At 41.3% G+C, this 15,075-nt stretch overlaps 1 protein-coding gene across 1 annotated transcript; it reads right to left on the bottom strand.

Annotated features, from left to right (window-relative positions):
- Positions 1-3,263: 3,263 nt before the first annotated feature.
- On the bottom strand, positions 3,264-15,074 carry LOC124253618 (sideroflexin-2-like). The gene is made up of 11 exons (XM_046687426.1): positions 15,047-15,074; positions 13,318-13,482; positions 11,805-12,009; positions 11,184-11,282; positions 10,139-10,217; positions 7,694-7,779; positions 7,080-7,140; positions 6,785-6,851; positions 6,188-6,287; positions 4,796-4,843; positions 3,264-4,072 (listed from the first exon to the last, which is right to left on the bottom strand). The coding sequence occupies exons 2-11, from the start codon at positions 13,466-13,468 to the stop codon at positions 3,961-3,963; spliced, it is 1,008 nt and encodes a 335-aa protein (XP_046543382.1). The 5' UTR covers positions 13,469-13,482; positions 15,047-15,074; the 3' UTR covers positions 3,264-3,960.
- Between the last annotated feature and the right edge of the window lies 1 nt (position 15,075).

Here is a 15,075-nt window from a genome sequence, read left to right on the forward strand (position 1 = left end):
GGTGTGGTCTATTTGGTGGATTATGGAAACCAGCATGCAACAAAAAGCTTTTTTTGCTGATCAAATGCCATTGAATTACTTGCAATTTATTTATTATTTAAACTGTATTATTGAACTTATATAGCAATATAAAATTATAACAGTTTGAGAAAACAATTTTCACTGTACTAAGTAACAATGTAGCTGGCATTGTGAATATTCAATTTTTCAAAGTGACCCTACTAATATAACCTCAAGATCTATATAGTTCTGATATGTGTGTACCCTGTGTGTATACCACAGTATTACCTGAGTTACGCTGTGTATTCCATGGTATCAGACTGCAACATGGCCACAGTGTTCTCCATTGAAGGTCATTAACTTTGATCGGTTCCCAACTGAGCAGATCGATGTTCATGCTGTTGATCAGTGGATTGTCTGGTCCAGACTCGATTAATTACAGACCGCGCCGCCATATAGCTGGGATAATGCTGAGTGAGGCGTAAAACTAAACTCACTCACTCATTAACTTTGAACAAAAAATGCATTATTATTGTAATTATTGTTCATACTGTTAAAAACACTTGCATTCCCCAAAACTAAACTTTTCTCCTTCCAGTGAACAGATTTTACCAGATTTCTGTCCAATCAAAATGAAATGCTTTAGTTTTAGTTTTATTTGCTCACCATTCCATCCTTGATGGATTCGAGGGGCGTTGGGGTAACCTAATGGTTAAAGCGTCCGCTCGTCAACCCGGGTTCGAATCCCCACATGGGCACAATGTGTGAAGCCCATTTCTGGTGTCCCCTGCCGTGATGTTGCTGGAATATTGCTAAAAGCGGCGTAAAACCAAACTCAGTCAGTCAGTCAGTTGATGGATTCGAAAAATACAGTAATGTATTCAGGACGTTTTAACTAACAAATGCTTTGTATCCTGGACATGGCAAGTCTCTGATATATGAACAAAGCCTTTCAGAAGTGTTCAATCACATATTATTGTAAAAAGGTACCGGGTAAACCTTTGACCCTTAAAAGAGGACCTGTGAAGGTCCGGGTTAGAAGTGATCTTCAGTAACCCATGCTTTTTGTAAGAGGCAACTAATTGGATCAGGTGGTCAGGCTTGCTGACTTGGTTGACATATGACATTGTATCCCATTGTATCCCAATTGTGTATCCCGATGCTCATGATGTTGATCCCTGGATTGTATGGTTCAGACTCGATTATTTACAGACCGCCGCTAAGTAGCTGGAATATTGCTGAGAGTGGTGTAAAAATAAACTCACTCATTTTAAATTCAAGATGGTAGACAAATGAAACCAACTCATTTTAAGAGGTTGCATTTGTTTGGCCCAGAACCCACACATCCTTTAGAATTGGCAGTCACATTCCGCTCAGTGTCCCCTGCGATGGCCTTCTATAGAGGTGAGATCTTCAAGCAATGGAGGGGTAGATGGGGAGGGGGTGTTTGACAATGTCGATGGATACTGGGATACTGATCCGTTTGTTTCTTAGGACACAGCAGCTGACTGTCACCGAGAATTATAAATATCATATGAGAGTTTCACAGAAACCCTCCATGGTCTTAGGTGAGGTCAAACTGCTGTGATCTTTTTGTTAAGGTCAGATGTTCACACAAAAAGGTCCTGAGTCCACGCTGACTCGCTGACAAGATCTAGCAAACTTGTAGAAACTTCGGTACCAACCAGTTGCACAGTTCTTACAGAATACCAGTCCTCATTGACCAGCCAACAACCTACAAGCAATCTGGTTAAAACAATAACAAACTCACAAAGAAAAACTTTGTACACAAAATACTATTTCACAGTTACAAAAAGACACAGAGATCACTTCCGCACTTCATAAACAAAGTATTATGACAACATAAAAATAAATCCTTTGATCAAGGTCAATAGCACGTCAATATTGCACATGAATAATTCCGCTACATGAGATCTACTTCAGTCGCCACATCCCTCTGAGTCTCCTAATTTGTGATTTAACAAGAGTTAAGTTACAAAATGGCTTAACAAACACACACAATCAAATATTGTAAATTTGACAGTCATGTTCATCAATCAATTTCGCCTGTCAGTTACAGCTTGTTTAGACAGGCAAGTGTTACACATTGACACATTTCAGTATCGCCGGAAAACGTGTGCACAGCTGATTGTTATTTCCGGCTCTATATACGAGACAAATACACACGGTAATCGTAATCCCTGCATATAATACAATGCCTAGCAATAACAAATTAGAACTGAAAAGGTAAATAATCTTGTCTAGTGATGTTTAATTGCAAATTTGATGTCTTCACTGACAAAGTAGTTTTGTCTTGTTTGTTCACGTGAAATGATACAATGTCATTCTCTTGCTGGTCACCAGAAAAAAGGTTTGACAAAGGCTGCTTTTTGGGGTCTTCAACGGTCTAGCAACGGTCTAGCAACGTTCTCACATGCAGGCAAGCCCTAGCAATGTTCTCACATGCAGGCAAGCACTAGCAATGTTCTCACATGCAGGCAAGCACTAGCACTGTTCTCACATACAGCCAAGCACTAGCAGTGTTCTCACATACAGCCAAGCACTAGCAGTGTTCTCTCATACAGCCAAGCACTAGCAGTGTTCTCACATACAGGCAAGCACTAGCAGTGTTCTCTCATACAGCCAAGCACTAGCAGTGTTCTCACATACAGCCAAGCACTAGCACTGTTCTCACATACAGCCAAGCACTAGCAGTGTTCTCACATACAGCCAAGCACTAGCAGTGTTCTTCATACAGCCAAGCACTAGCAGTGTTCTCTCTCATACAGCCAAGCACTAGCACATACAGCCAAGCACTAGCAGTGTTCTCACATACAGGCAAGCACTAGCAATGTTCTCACATACAGCCAAGCACTAGCACTGTTCTCACATACAGCCAAGCACTAGCAGTGTTCTCACATACAGCCAAGCACTAGCAGTGTTCTCACATACAGCCAAGCACTAGCAGTGTTCTCACATACAGCCAAGCACTAGCAGTGTTCTCTCATACAGCCAAGCACTAGCAGTGTTCTCACATACAGCCAAGCACTAGCAGTGTTCTCACATACAGCCAAGCACTAGCAAGCACTATCACTGCTTATTCAATAGAGTTTTGATATAATCCTCCTGCATACATTGTTCTACTCATACTACTAATACAACAACTATGCATACAATGTTCTACTGATACAACCAATATGCATTCAATCTGCATACAATGTTCTGCTAATACAACAAATCTCATTGTTGTATAGCATACAATGTTCTACTGATACAACCAATATGCATTCAATCTGGTACTAATACAAATCTGGCATACATTGTTCTATGGATACAATTACCATGCATGCATTGTTCTATTGATAAAATAACCCCGTATACATTGATCTGTTGATACAATCACCCTGCATACGTTGTTCCATTCATACCTCCACTCTGCGTATATTTTGTACTGATCACCATACTTAGGATATTTTGATACAATCACCCTGAAAACTACTATTGATACAATGTTGTATTCATACAATCACAATGTCTTCAGAACTCTAACATGCACCTTTCCTCATATAGTCTAAACTATTGTATATAACCAATCACTCTGTCTACAATGTTGTATGAAATATACAATGTTGTACTGTAACAAGCACACAAAATCTACTTTATCGTATATCTGCATTCATATATTGACTGACATGAAAGGCAGTTCCAGTCAGACAATTCATCGAATCGGAATCATGCCTGATCACAAGAATTTGAAGTTGTGGTCAAAATATTTCATGTCAATATTGACCACACAACACTTGTCTCTGTATAAACACGAAAGAGACAAGTCACTTTCCCATTAAATATAAATCTGGTTATGAAAGTGTTGAATAAATACTGATATTCACATCCTCAAATCTCAGTCTGATTGGTTTGCTGCACCAGGGATGAGGTCATCTCCATACTTCATTCTCCAGATTACAGTCCCTTGTTAAAGTACAGAGTCATGGGGAGTCGATCACCGTACTTCTCCATTGCTTTCTCAATTCTCTGGGGCTCCATTGCTCGAAGCCTGTCAGTCTGGACAGAGCTGAGGAAATTGAAAGTAAAGTCCTTGGAAAGAGAGCTAAGAAATACTATGATCAATATGTCCATTCTGTGGCAGTTTGTTTCAGTCACTGCTACAATGTACATAGCACTGGCCGTGGCAGACAAGAACAGTGCCACAGATACAACTTCGTGGCAGCTGAGGGTCAATTAAGGGAGTGAGTAAGTATGGTTTTATGCCGCTTTTAGCAATATTCAACAATTTTACAGTGTGGGACACCAGAAATGAGCTTCACTTATTGTACCCATGTGGGGAATCGAACCCGATCTTCAGCATGACAAGCAGATGTTTTAACCATTAGGCTACTCCACCACCCCGTCAAACAAGGGAAGCTGCCTTTATATAGTCATGGCTATAACTGGTTCTTCAAGAAAATGGCCATATTGTAAAACTGGAATCAAATCTCTTTGGCAAAGTCATGGTCATCATTGCCATTAACAAGAATATCAATTTTCAGTTTCCTCGGTTGCCACAGACGACGGACAAGCAGGCCATGACATAAGCTTACTTGACTTCAGTCAGAAGCTAAAACTTCCATCTCCCTACAACACTATCAAATGTTTGAAAGTTTAATCTCTTCAACCCAAGACACCTTTCAACAGTATATATTGAACTGTCTGTTACCATTTTGATGTAATATACACTGTACTAGTGATATGTCAAAACATTCTCAGTGAAAATTTACGCTAAATTTAATTCACTCACCATTTCTGTGGGAACAAGGCACACGCAGTCGGAGTCATGAACAGCAACCTGAAAAGAAGGTGCGTTATCTGAAGGAGAATTCATTATTACAGCCCAGAGATCAGTCCACTCTCCTCTACACGTGGCCAGATTACCACTGCCACAGACCACTGCCAAGTGACGATTCATCACATCTTACGTTGATCACTGGATTGTCTGGTCCAGACTTGGTTATTTACAGACCGCCGCCATATAGCTGGAATATTGCTGAGTGCGGTGTAAAACTAGACTCACTCACTCACTCATCACATCTTACACAGTGCATTTGTCTGTTTAGTTTATGATGAATTTAGACATCTAGCTAAACATTTGTGATAGAATGGTTACCTTTCACTTAGAAAACTATTTTGATTTACGTTGCTGTCCTTTGTTTACATTAGCCCTACTGAGAGTTATGATACAGTCACTTTGATACACAAATATATATTGTCATGCTTATCACTTTTGCAGAAGCATATCTATATAATTGTGCAAAACAATAAAGAATAACATCGAAAAACTTGCATTAGGTCAGTATGAACTGATTTCAGAATAAGTGTGTTTGTTTATATGAGAGAAAAGTTTGGTCACCTGATATACAAATTAGCCTGTGTGGCAGTGGCGTTGTCATTACTGCACAGGAGGTTGACAAAGTCCTCATATCAGTTGAGGGAGCAGTCATTATTACTGTTGTGACATCAGTTCATATACCAGTTGAGGGAGCAGTCATTATTTCAGATGAGACATCAGTTTGTATACTAGCTGGGGAAGCAGTCTTTATTATAGTTTTTAGATCACTTCTTATAGCACACATTATCACAGTTTAGGGATAAGTGGATGTACTAGCTGAGGGAGCAGTCATTATGACCTTTGGGGGCTAAGTGGATATACCAGCTGAGGGAGCAGTCATTATTACTTTTGGGGGCTAAGTGGATAAACCAGCTGAGGGAGCAGTCATTATTACTTTTGGGGGCTAAGTGGATATACCAGCTGAGGGAGCAGTCATTATTACTTTTGGGGGCTAAGTGGATAAACCAGCTGAGGGATAAGTGGGAGCAGTCATTATTACTTTTGGGGCTAAGTGGATAAACCAGCTGAGGGAGCAGTCATTATTACTTTTGGGGGCTAAGTGGATATACCAGCTGAGGGAGCAGTCATTATTACTTTTGGGGGCTAAGTGGATATACTAGCTGAGGGAGCAGTCATTATTACTTTTGGGGGCTAAGTGGATATACCAGCTGAGGGAGCAGTCATTATTACTTTTGGGGGCTAAGTGGATATACTAGCTGAGGGAGCAGTCATTATTACTTTTGGGGGCTAAGTGGATATACCAGCTGAGGGAGCAGTTGTTACTTCAGTGAAAACATCACTCACACTAGTCCAGCCAGTAGCACCTGCAGAGGGGCGTTGATGTATCGGTTTTTCTTCATGAACCTTGTCTTCTCCAGAGACTCCATCAGAAATGGCAGCATCGCTAAAAAAACAACCATGGATGAAGCCAATGTTTCATACAACAAATGTTCACACATCTTATCCCTTATATTAGTGTCTAAACATTACAGGTATTTCACACACAAAAATAAAAGCAACAGTTAGCAGTGAACAGTATGCCTTCATATCAGTAGAGGATATATAGAGTGAACACCGATTATAGCAATATTCCAGCAATATCACACCAAGGACACCAGAAATGGGCTTCACACATTGTACCCATGTGGGGAATCGAACCCGGTATTCGACATGGCAAGCTAATGCTTGAACTATTAGGCTACCCTATCGCCCCAGAGGATATATGAAAAAGTATATAATGTCATATACACTGGTATACAAACACATCAAAAACATGTTTTGGCATAATGTCAGGAATTGATATTTCAACAGACCCTGACAACACATATATTTGTTCTACCCCATATCTCACAGCATGGTGATCATATATGAAATATATATTGCCAAACTAAACTAACTTACTCATGCTTGGGGTTGCCATGACGATTCTTGAAAACACCACCTGGCCAATTCCCTTTGTTGCAGCATACTGCAGAGACATTGAAATGACCAATCAGAAAAGAGTACATTTTTACTGAGGGAGGATGAGTTCTTCACAACCAGCAGAGCAGGTGAATGTTGTTTTTATGCCATAGTTTGTATATTTCCAGCTATTGATATTCATGTCAGTGCCAAACACTCCAGTGGATAATAGCAAGATCAATGTTTGACCTTCGCTAGGATAAACACTTCATTTGTCAGTTTGATGTGTCCTTACCCGAGATTCCATAACTTTGTTGTTGTTGTCATCAAACAGCTGGATCCCGTCAGCCAGCTCACTGGAGCAGAAACAGACAAATATAGAAACAGCAGCTGGCAATCAGTCACTGGATACAGATACATAGGAATACAGTTTCGTGAATAGACACAGAGGTAGAAGCAGAAACAGGATTCATGATTGGATACAGAATCAGACAGGTGTTTCAGGAGTAGAAGCAGACGACATTTAGCAGAGACACAGGATCAGACAGGCGTTTCAGGAGTAGAAGCAGAAATGTTTCAGCAAAGAAACAAATTCAGACAGATATTTCTGGAGTAGAGGCAGACACAGTTTCAAGATTTGACAAGCAGAAGATTAGAAGCAGACGACATTTAGCAAAGACACAGGTTCAGAGAGGTGTTTCAGGGGTAGAAGCAGACGACATTCAGCACAGACACAGAAGCAAACACAAAATAGATCAACAAGTAAACACAGACACAGAAAAAACAGTTCTAGAAGCAAATGCTGAGTAAGTTCAGTTTAATTGGTAGACAGAGTGTCAGCAAAGCACCAGTTCAGCCAGAGACCAAGAAGCAGAGGTAGACAAAGGCCGGAGCTGACACAACACACACCTCTGCCTCATGAGTGGGATGTTCACCATGTTAGCAGCAGCAACCGCAGCGTAGGGAACAAATCTCTGCACCAGCGGCGCCGCTCTCTGCAACATGGACAACATGATTCTTTTGTTTGTTTCTTAATGTCACACTCAGTAAAACTCCAGCTACAAGGTGGCGGTCTGTAAACAATCAAGTCAGGAACAAACATTCCAGTGATTGGCATCATGAACTTGTAGCCTTCAAAATGGCGACAAGCAGACTCTTTTTCCTGAAGCAGGTAACAATAAAAACTTAACCAAACCTGCAGAGGTTTTCAATTCTTTGAAGAGAGTCGTCCTTGGGGTACATATTATGCATTTTCCGGCTGAAAAATGTCCTGTGACAGTTGTATCAATGTTTTTTGAATAAAAAGATTGAACAATAAATAAACTCTTTTATTTATTATACGGACCCTACCTCACGGAGTTACCTCCCTTAGCGCATGCGCACCAACTGGGTAGGCTCCTAGACCCGTATCATCATTCCTTCTGCTGAATTCTTATCAGTGAACAGAATTGCGGGAGGCGGGAGGCCCCACCCAGGATCGACTCTCTTCAAAGAATTGAAAACCTCTGCAGGTTTGGTTAATTCTTTTCAGAGAGATCGCCCCTTGGGGTACATATTATGCATAAACACAGACTCCCAAAGACCGGAGGCCAGGAGGAGGGAATTCTGTCCAAGCACACAGTGAGGGGAAGTGGCAGGAGAGGGGAAGGGCCTCGATTTTTTCCCTTTTTGACGCTCATTTTGTTTTAGACGGGGAACCTGCGCCAGGTCCCTCCCGCCACACGATCTCAACGATAAAACAACGATCGGGCCGCCGCCTCTTCTGGGCCCGGGGAAAAGGCCAGACAAATAGGGCAGGAATCAGCGCCGCGGTCCCGCCTTTTCCAGACAGGCAACACAGTTTGTATGACTGTCGGCCCGGGGGGACTACTACCCCACAGACCGAACAGGATGAAAAGGCCTGAAAACAAACACGCAAGCATGTTAGTTAACGGGCGCCAGCAGCATATAAACACGTAGGAAAACATTGAAAAATACGTGAAGGTTACCACGGAAAGTAATAGTTGGTTTTAATACGCAATATTATTTACCACATGGCACGCTAAACTTCCCGCCATGGCAGAGCAACACGCGGCGTAAAACCACGGAAAGTTCGCAGATTTTGTATTAATACAAAGTCACAATTATGAAACAACCAACTGTAAAGCTTTACTGTTCCTTGTTTTAGGCAAATAAAGACCATACATACAGGTGGTGTCTCAGACATAGCGTATTCAGCTGCACGGCTCATGAATGGTTACATATAACGTCTGTTCACGGCAGTGACAGCAGAAGGAATGATGATACGGGTCTAGGAGCCTACCCAGTTGGTGCGCATGCGCTAAGGGAGGTAACTCCGTGAGGTAGGGTCCGTATAATAAATAAAAGAGTTTATTTATTGTTCAATCTTTTTATTCAAAAAACATTGATACAACTGTCACAGGACATTTTTCAGCCGGAAAATGCATAATATGTACCCCAAGGACGATCTCTCGGAAAAAGAATGTTCCTTCACTTTTTTTATTCATTGGTTGTGTAATGCTTCAGTCAGCAATATTGCCTGCAAATAACAATGTCTGGACCAGATAATCCAGTGATTGATATCAAGAGCAGCATCCCCTGATGGGGAACGATGACCTGTGATCAACAAGTCACCAAAAGTGGACACATGATCAATTATGATCTTTGTATTAGGGCTGTAATGATGCATCAAACTATCGATGGATTGCAATTGTTGAGTCTCCGATAGCAATTAATCGATGGCAGAAACAAAAAAATATTGATGCATCGATAGTGTGTGTGACTATCGATAGTTTAGTAATTGACTTCCGTTGGTAAATGCGCTACGCGATGTTTGGGTGCAGACTTGCAGCTACATTGAGTTTATGTTTTAACTGTTTACTTGATCTGGGGTTCAAGTTTCTTGTCACTCACTAAAAGTGACTGAAACTACTTCAACTTGTTTTTATTTCATATAAACTATACGTTCATTTGGGAAATGAATTCAAATGAGACAATTCAAGGAGAAAAAAACTACTGCAATAGTATTGCAATAGTTGGTCGCAATAGACTATCACTATCACAATAGTTGTTTCCCCCCGCAATAGTCACCCCTGCTTTGTATAACAAGTTTAGGTTGCTGGCGCCTGATCCACAAAGCTTTCTTAGCACTAAGCCATTTGTTATCCTATGATAAACTACATATTTATGATGCCTCATAATGCTACGAACACTTTGTAGATCAGGAACCATGCAGTCATATTCTATCCCTGACTTCTCAAAGCTGTGATAAGTAATAGACTATACAAGGTTTGAGGTTTGGGCCTGCTCGACAGTACCGGAATGGAATGATCACTGAAGTAGAATGCCTCTGACCTTGGCAAGAAGATGCTTGAGTCCGAGAGCAGTTACAAGGGCACATGATGTGGCGCTGACATATGCTACCGCCATTTGTCTGAAACATTCCACAACACTGTGCACTAGTTCTGAAAATGGTGAAATTACAATGATTCTCCTCGACACAAATGGTATAAGGTATTACCATGATTTTCATCACTGAATATATTAATCAAGTTATCGTAACATCAACCCAAAGATCCAGCATCAGCCCCTAGTGCCAGTGAAAACTGTAGGACTACATAGCTGAAGTAACGTCAACGTCATATTGTGTGTACACAGACTTAGTGTTGCCTTGGCAACAGACTGTCAATATGTCTCGTTATCGGAATGATCATACACTAAAATCAGAAATTCAAGATTCCAGATTCACAGACTGTTTCACCAGCATATAATGTAATAATGTAGAATATTTATAACACGGCTTTCCAGGCTTCATATCCTGCTCAAAGCACACAAACATAATCTTGATTATTATTACCCCAGATAACCCAAGCTGTCTGTGAGGTGCTGGAAGGTTAATAGTCACATGACTGATCCCACCAGGTACTCATTTTCTGCTGGGTGAACAGAGGCAATTTTGATCAAACTCACTTTCCTATGGTGAAACAATGTGTATCACGATGTGCTTAGTTGTGGGGTCCTAGAAACTCTCACCCATCCAAGGACTCTCCACACCCAATGTTGCTTAACGTCAACTGATTTGTGACCTGAGGTCTATGCACAGGACCACACACCACCACTGCATAGAAACCACTGACTGCCAGTGATTGCATGAGGTGAGGTGAAATGGGCTAAATTTCGCATTCAAGATTATTATACTTATAGAGCAATGGGCAAGTGACCAGCTTATCAACGAAAACACTTGACCACCTCTTGTCATGACCCTTGATGGAGTTGTCCTCAGATCTTCAAGCACAAACATGAGAGAGTTTAACTGCTTACAGGAGTTGAATGTTATGAAATGTGACAAAAGACAGACTCAGCCTCCAGTACAGACATCAGGAGGACCTAGTTTACTCACTTTGTAGAGATGTCCGACGCAGCGTTGCGGTTGGTGTAGTTGACAAGGGCATTGAAGGACTGGTTGGCCCACTGCCAAAATACCACAGCAGTGTTTGATCTGTACAAGGACGTTAAGAATTGTTACAGTGATACCAGTGTAGATGCAACATAAACGTAGAATATTACTACTGTAGATCCTACTTAAAAGTAGAACATTTTGGTTTGATTTGGTTTGGCCACACTCAGCAATATTCCAGTTACAAGGCGTAGCTACCATTATGAAAAAGAGCCCGGGCTTACACATGATTGTTGCTAAAAAGGTTGGGCAAGCCCTCAATACTATCTAAATACAAAGCTGTGCAACCTATCGGGCTTACACAAAAAAAATGGCTTGCTACACGCCTGAGCTATATGGCGGCTATCTGTAAATAATCAAGTCTGGTCCAGACAATCCAGTGATCAACAGCATGAGCATCAATCTACGCAATTGGGAGCCGATGAAATGTGTCAACCAAGTCAGCGAGTCTGACCATCCAATCCCGTTAGTCGCCTCTTATGACAAACATGGGTTACTGAAGATCAGTATTCTACCCCGGACCTTCACGGGTCGGTACATGGAGTACCGGTAGATCAAACCTACTTGTAGAATGTAATCATGGCTCCAATGAGGATCATGCCGCCAGGTACTTGGAAGGACATCCGACCAATCACATTCTGCAAATCCCCAGAGTCAGGGTGGAAGGCGGAGAGGAACATCTTCTGGGCTTGGCGGATGCTGGTAGAGGATGTGTTTGCTGGTTCTTCACCTCGCCTACAGACAATGATAATGTGAGCTGGCAAGTAACCTGTATAAATCAGGGATGGAAATAACCCATTGCCCGACTCCCCAGTCCAGTGTTTTTTTCTGTCGGGCAAGCAAATTTGTATATCACGCTGTACCGGTGTCCAGTTGACTTTCCAATGTTAATTATGTTGTTTATTTAAAAAATGAACAAGAAAATCGGCCGGTATAGTGGGAAAATTATCAGGGCAAGAGATTTTACATGTGCCACTGTACCAGAGTACACTAGCAATTTTAAAGTTATTTCCACCCCTGAATAAATACTTCCTTTTACACACGTGTTCTGAATATCATTATGAGATAATTTTGGCTATTTGAAACAGGTGTTGTGTAACCAGCGGAAAGTTATCCAACAAGTGTGTAACCAAACTAGGTTATTCAACGATAGTGACGTCATAATGCTGAATTCAATGCAAGTGACCTTTCTGTTGCCTCCTCGATATTTCAGATTAACATTATAACTCCTTTCAAGCAGGTTTTGACCAAACATGTCAACCAAACAAAACATTAGGCATGTCGATCATTAAAATTCAATTTCTGTGTCCTGGGGATAAGTTTTATTTTTCAATTGAATATTTTTAATTGTTTATTTTCATCTATAAAGTAGTCGTAACAGAGTTAGCTCCCGTTTGTTTTGTTTATATTCGGCAACGACTGCTTGATGTTCAGTTCTTTGAATACACTGTTTTCCTGTCCTGTGTGTAATAAATAGATCACAAAAATTGTGGTTGTCGAATATGTTGCTTTCGCCCGTGAATTAATTAAAACATTTAAACATATCTCGGAATATTTTCCATATTCAACACCCACTCATTTTGTAATCTCTATATACACCACAGACCTCACTAGACACACAAAATAATCTGCTTCTGATAGACCCAAACAATTCTGGAATTTTTTAAGGAGTAAGTGTTGCATCTTTGAACAGTATTTCAGTTATATCATAACATGTCCGCTGAATGGGGTAGGAAAACCTAAAGAGAAGTAGGTATTGATTGTTTACTCATGACCTAGAAACACAAGCAGGTTCAATCAGGATTGGAACCCATGTAGGTTTCTGGCATACCTAAAGGTCACCACTGACCTGGCGCATAGTAAATTTGGGATTTGAATCATTGTTCAGCGAATGCTACTTTTAGCAATATACACAGGGGTGCACCAGAAATGAGGTTCACGTTCTACCCAAGTGGGAATTGAACTTAGGTCTGTGGCATGATGAATGAATGCTGTAACCACAAGGCTACCTCATCATGTATAGATACAGGTATATGCATGTTATTAAATAGGTAATGTTCAATCAATCAAGTCTCACCTGTACTGCTCCAGCAGAGTTTCGCCTCATGGAACCGATGTGTCGGGACTACGGTCAGACGCGGGTCAGTGACCCAGAAGAAGTACTTGAGTCGTCCAAGGAATGTCCCCTGATTCCATCGTGGAGCATCCAGGTCTATCCTCTCCGACATGGCAGAGTCTGTTTCTGCAAACATAAAGATGAGATGGTAATGTGACATTCGTACACAGGCAGTGTAGGTTGTATACTAGGTGAGGTGAAATTGGGTTTAACGTCGTACTTGAGAATATTTCACTCATATGACGATGTGCATGCGTGTGTATGTGTATGTGTGGCTGCTTGTACTAGCCCAGACTTAAGCTGGTTTTATAGTGCTAGCCCACTGAGATACCATGCCGCAGTGAAGCATGAATACCCCACTCAGACACATTATACTGACTCCGAGCCGACCAGTCCTTGATGTACCCATTAATGCCGAGCGCCAGGCAGGGACCAACACGTATTTTAACGTCTTTTGGTATGACGCGGTCGGGGATCGAACACGCGACCTTCTGCTCTCCGGGCGGACGCTCTAACCACTACACCAAGGAGGCGGTCAGGTTGTATACTAACCAGTATGAACATTGAGTGCACACTGATGCGCTGAAAGCAATAATAATTAGTGCCATAGACAATTCTTTGGTGAATGGAATAAAGCAAACACAAATCAACTTATTGAATTATTATGTCTTACAGATTAAACTAAAATACAGCCGAGGGAGGTTTGGTGGACCAAGCCAAGTCGGGGTGGTAAGGCTCATCATCAGCTCAGGCAACCTTGCTGCCCCTACATGCAGCCCAGACAGCGAATGGGACTTCTCCAAGGAAGCACTGGCTAGTCGAACCCACTAAGAACTTTCAGGAGAATGTGAAGTCTCCCCAACACTGCAGCCTTCTGCATTACCAAGAATGTCAGAAGAACCGTGCCCCTGGTGGAGAACACACAGGCACTCTTGTGATCTGCGCCAACAGACCAGGGCCTAGATTTTCGAAGCTCTCTTAGCGCTAAGATAGTCGTAAGTTAATGTTAATGTATGGCACTTATGACTATCTTAGCGCTAAGAGAGTTTCGAAAATCTAGGCGCAGGAGGTGCCAAACAAGGCCATCAAGAAGTTGACAAGAACAATGGGTGTCCAGTCATCAGTGTATGTGGGATGCAAGTGAGACATTTCAAAGGTGAGGTTCGCATATCTATCATGCTTTCATGAATCTTGCCTATCACATTGTTGTCAGTGGGTCCAAATATTTAATAACACAAATAATTTCATTGCCTTCATCAAAAAGGTCAAGGACAGTGTCTACGAACGACCGTATATCACTTAAATAAACTCACTCACCTATTGTCCTTCACAGATACTCTACTGATGTGACTGACTACATGTTACAATGACTACATGTTGCTGTTATATTACTGAAAACTATACTCTATAAGACATCCTGACATTATCTTCTGTTGGTTCTGTTGGTTCCATACACCACGCCCGTTGTATTCACTAGTTCAGCATTGTAAACTACTATTTTCATCGTACACAAAACGGTATTAAAACAACATCAATGAACATGTTTATTAGCTAAAACGCATACATCATCGTGTATTGTAGACAAGTACTGTATGTGATATGTATCTGTAAACAGATTGAATTATGTGACATTGACAGCTGCTGTAATCTAATTAACTAAGTGAAAAAGTGAACATTAATGACTACTCACGTTTCGCTTCTAAGACGAGAGTTAGCCCC

The sequence above is a fragment of the Haliotis rubra genome, unplaced genomic scaffold (genome assembly GCF_003918875.1).
Source record: "Haliotis rubra isolate DU_JTF1 unplaced genomic scaffold, ASM391887v1 Scf547, whole genome shotgun sequence".
In the NCBI taxonomy this organism is placed as follows: Eukaryota; Metazoa; Mollusca; class Gastropoda; order Lepetellida; family Haliotidae; genus Haliotis; species Haliotis rubra.

Excerpts from the sequence above, each read along its gene's own strand:
- LOC124253618 (XM_046687426.1), bottom strand. The coding sequence starts at position 13,468 with ATGTCGGAGAGGATAGACCTGGATGCTCCACGATGGAATCAGGGGACA. Across the intron at positions 7,141-7,693 it reads ATCCCACTCATGAGGCAGAG|TGAGCTGGCTGACGGGATCC; the intron begins GTGTGTGTTGTG and ends TTTCTGCTCCAG. Across the intron at positions 6,852-7,079 it reads ACAAAGTTATGGAATCTCGG|TATGCTGCAACAAAGGGAAT; the intron begins GTAAGGACACAT and ends ATGTCTCTGCAG.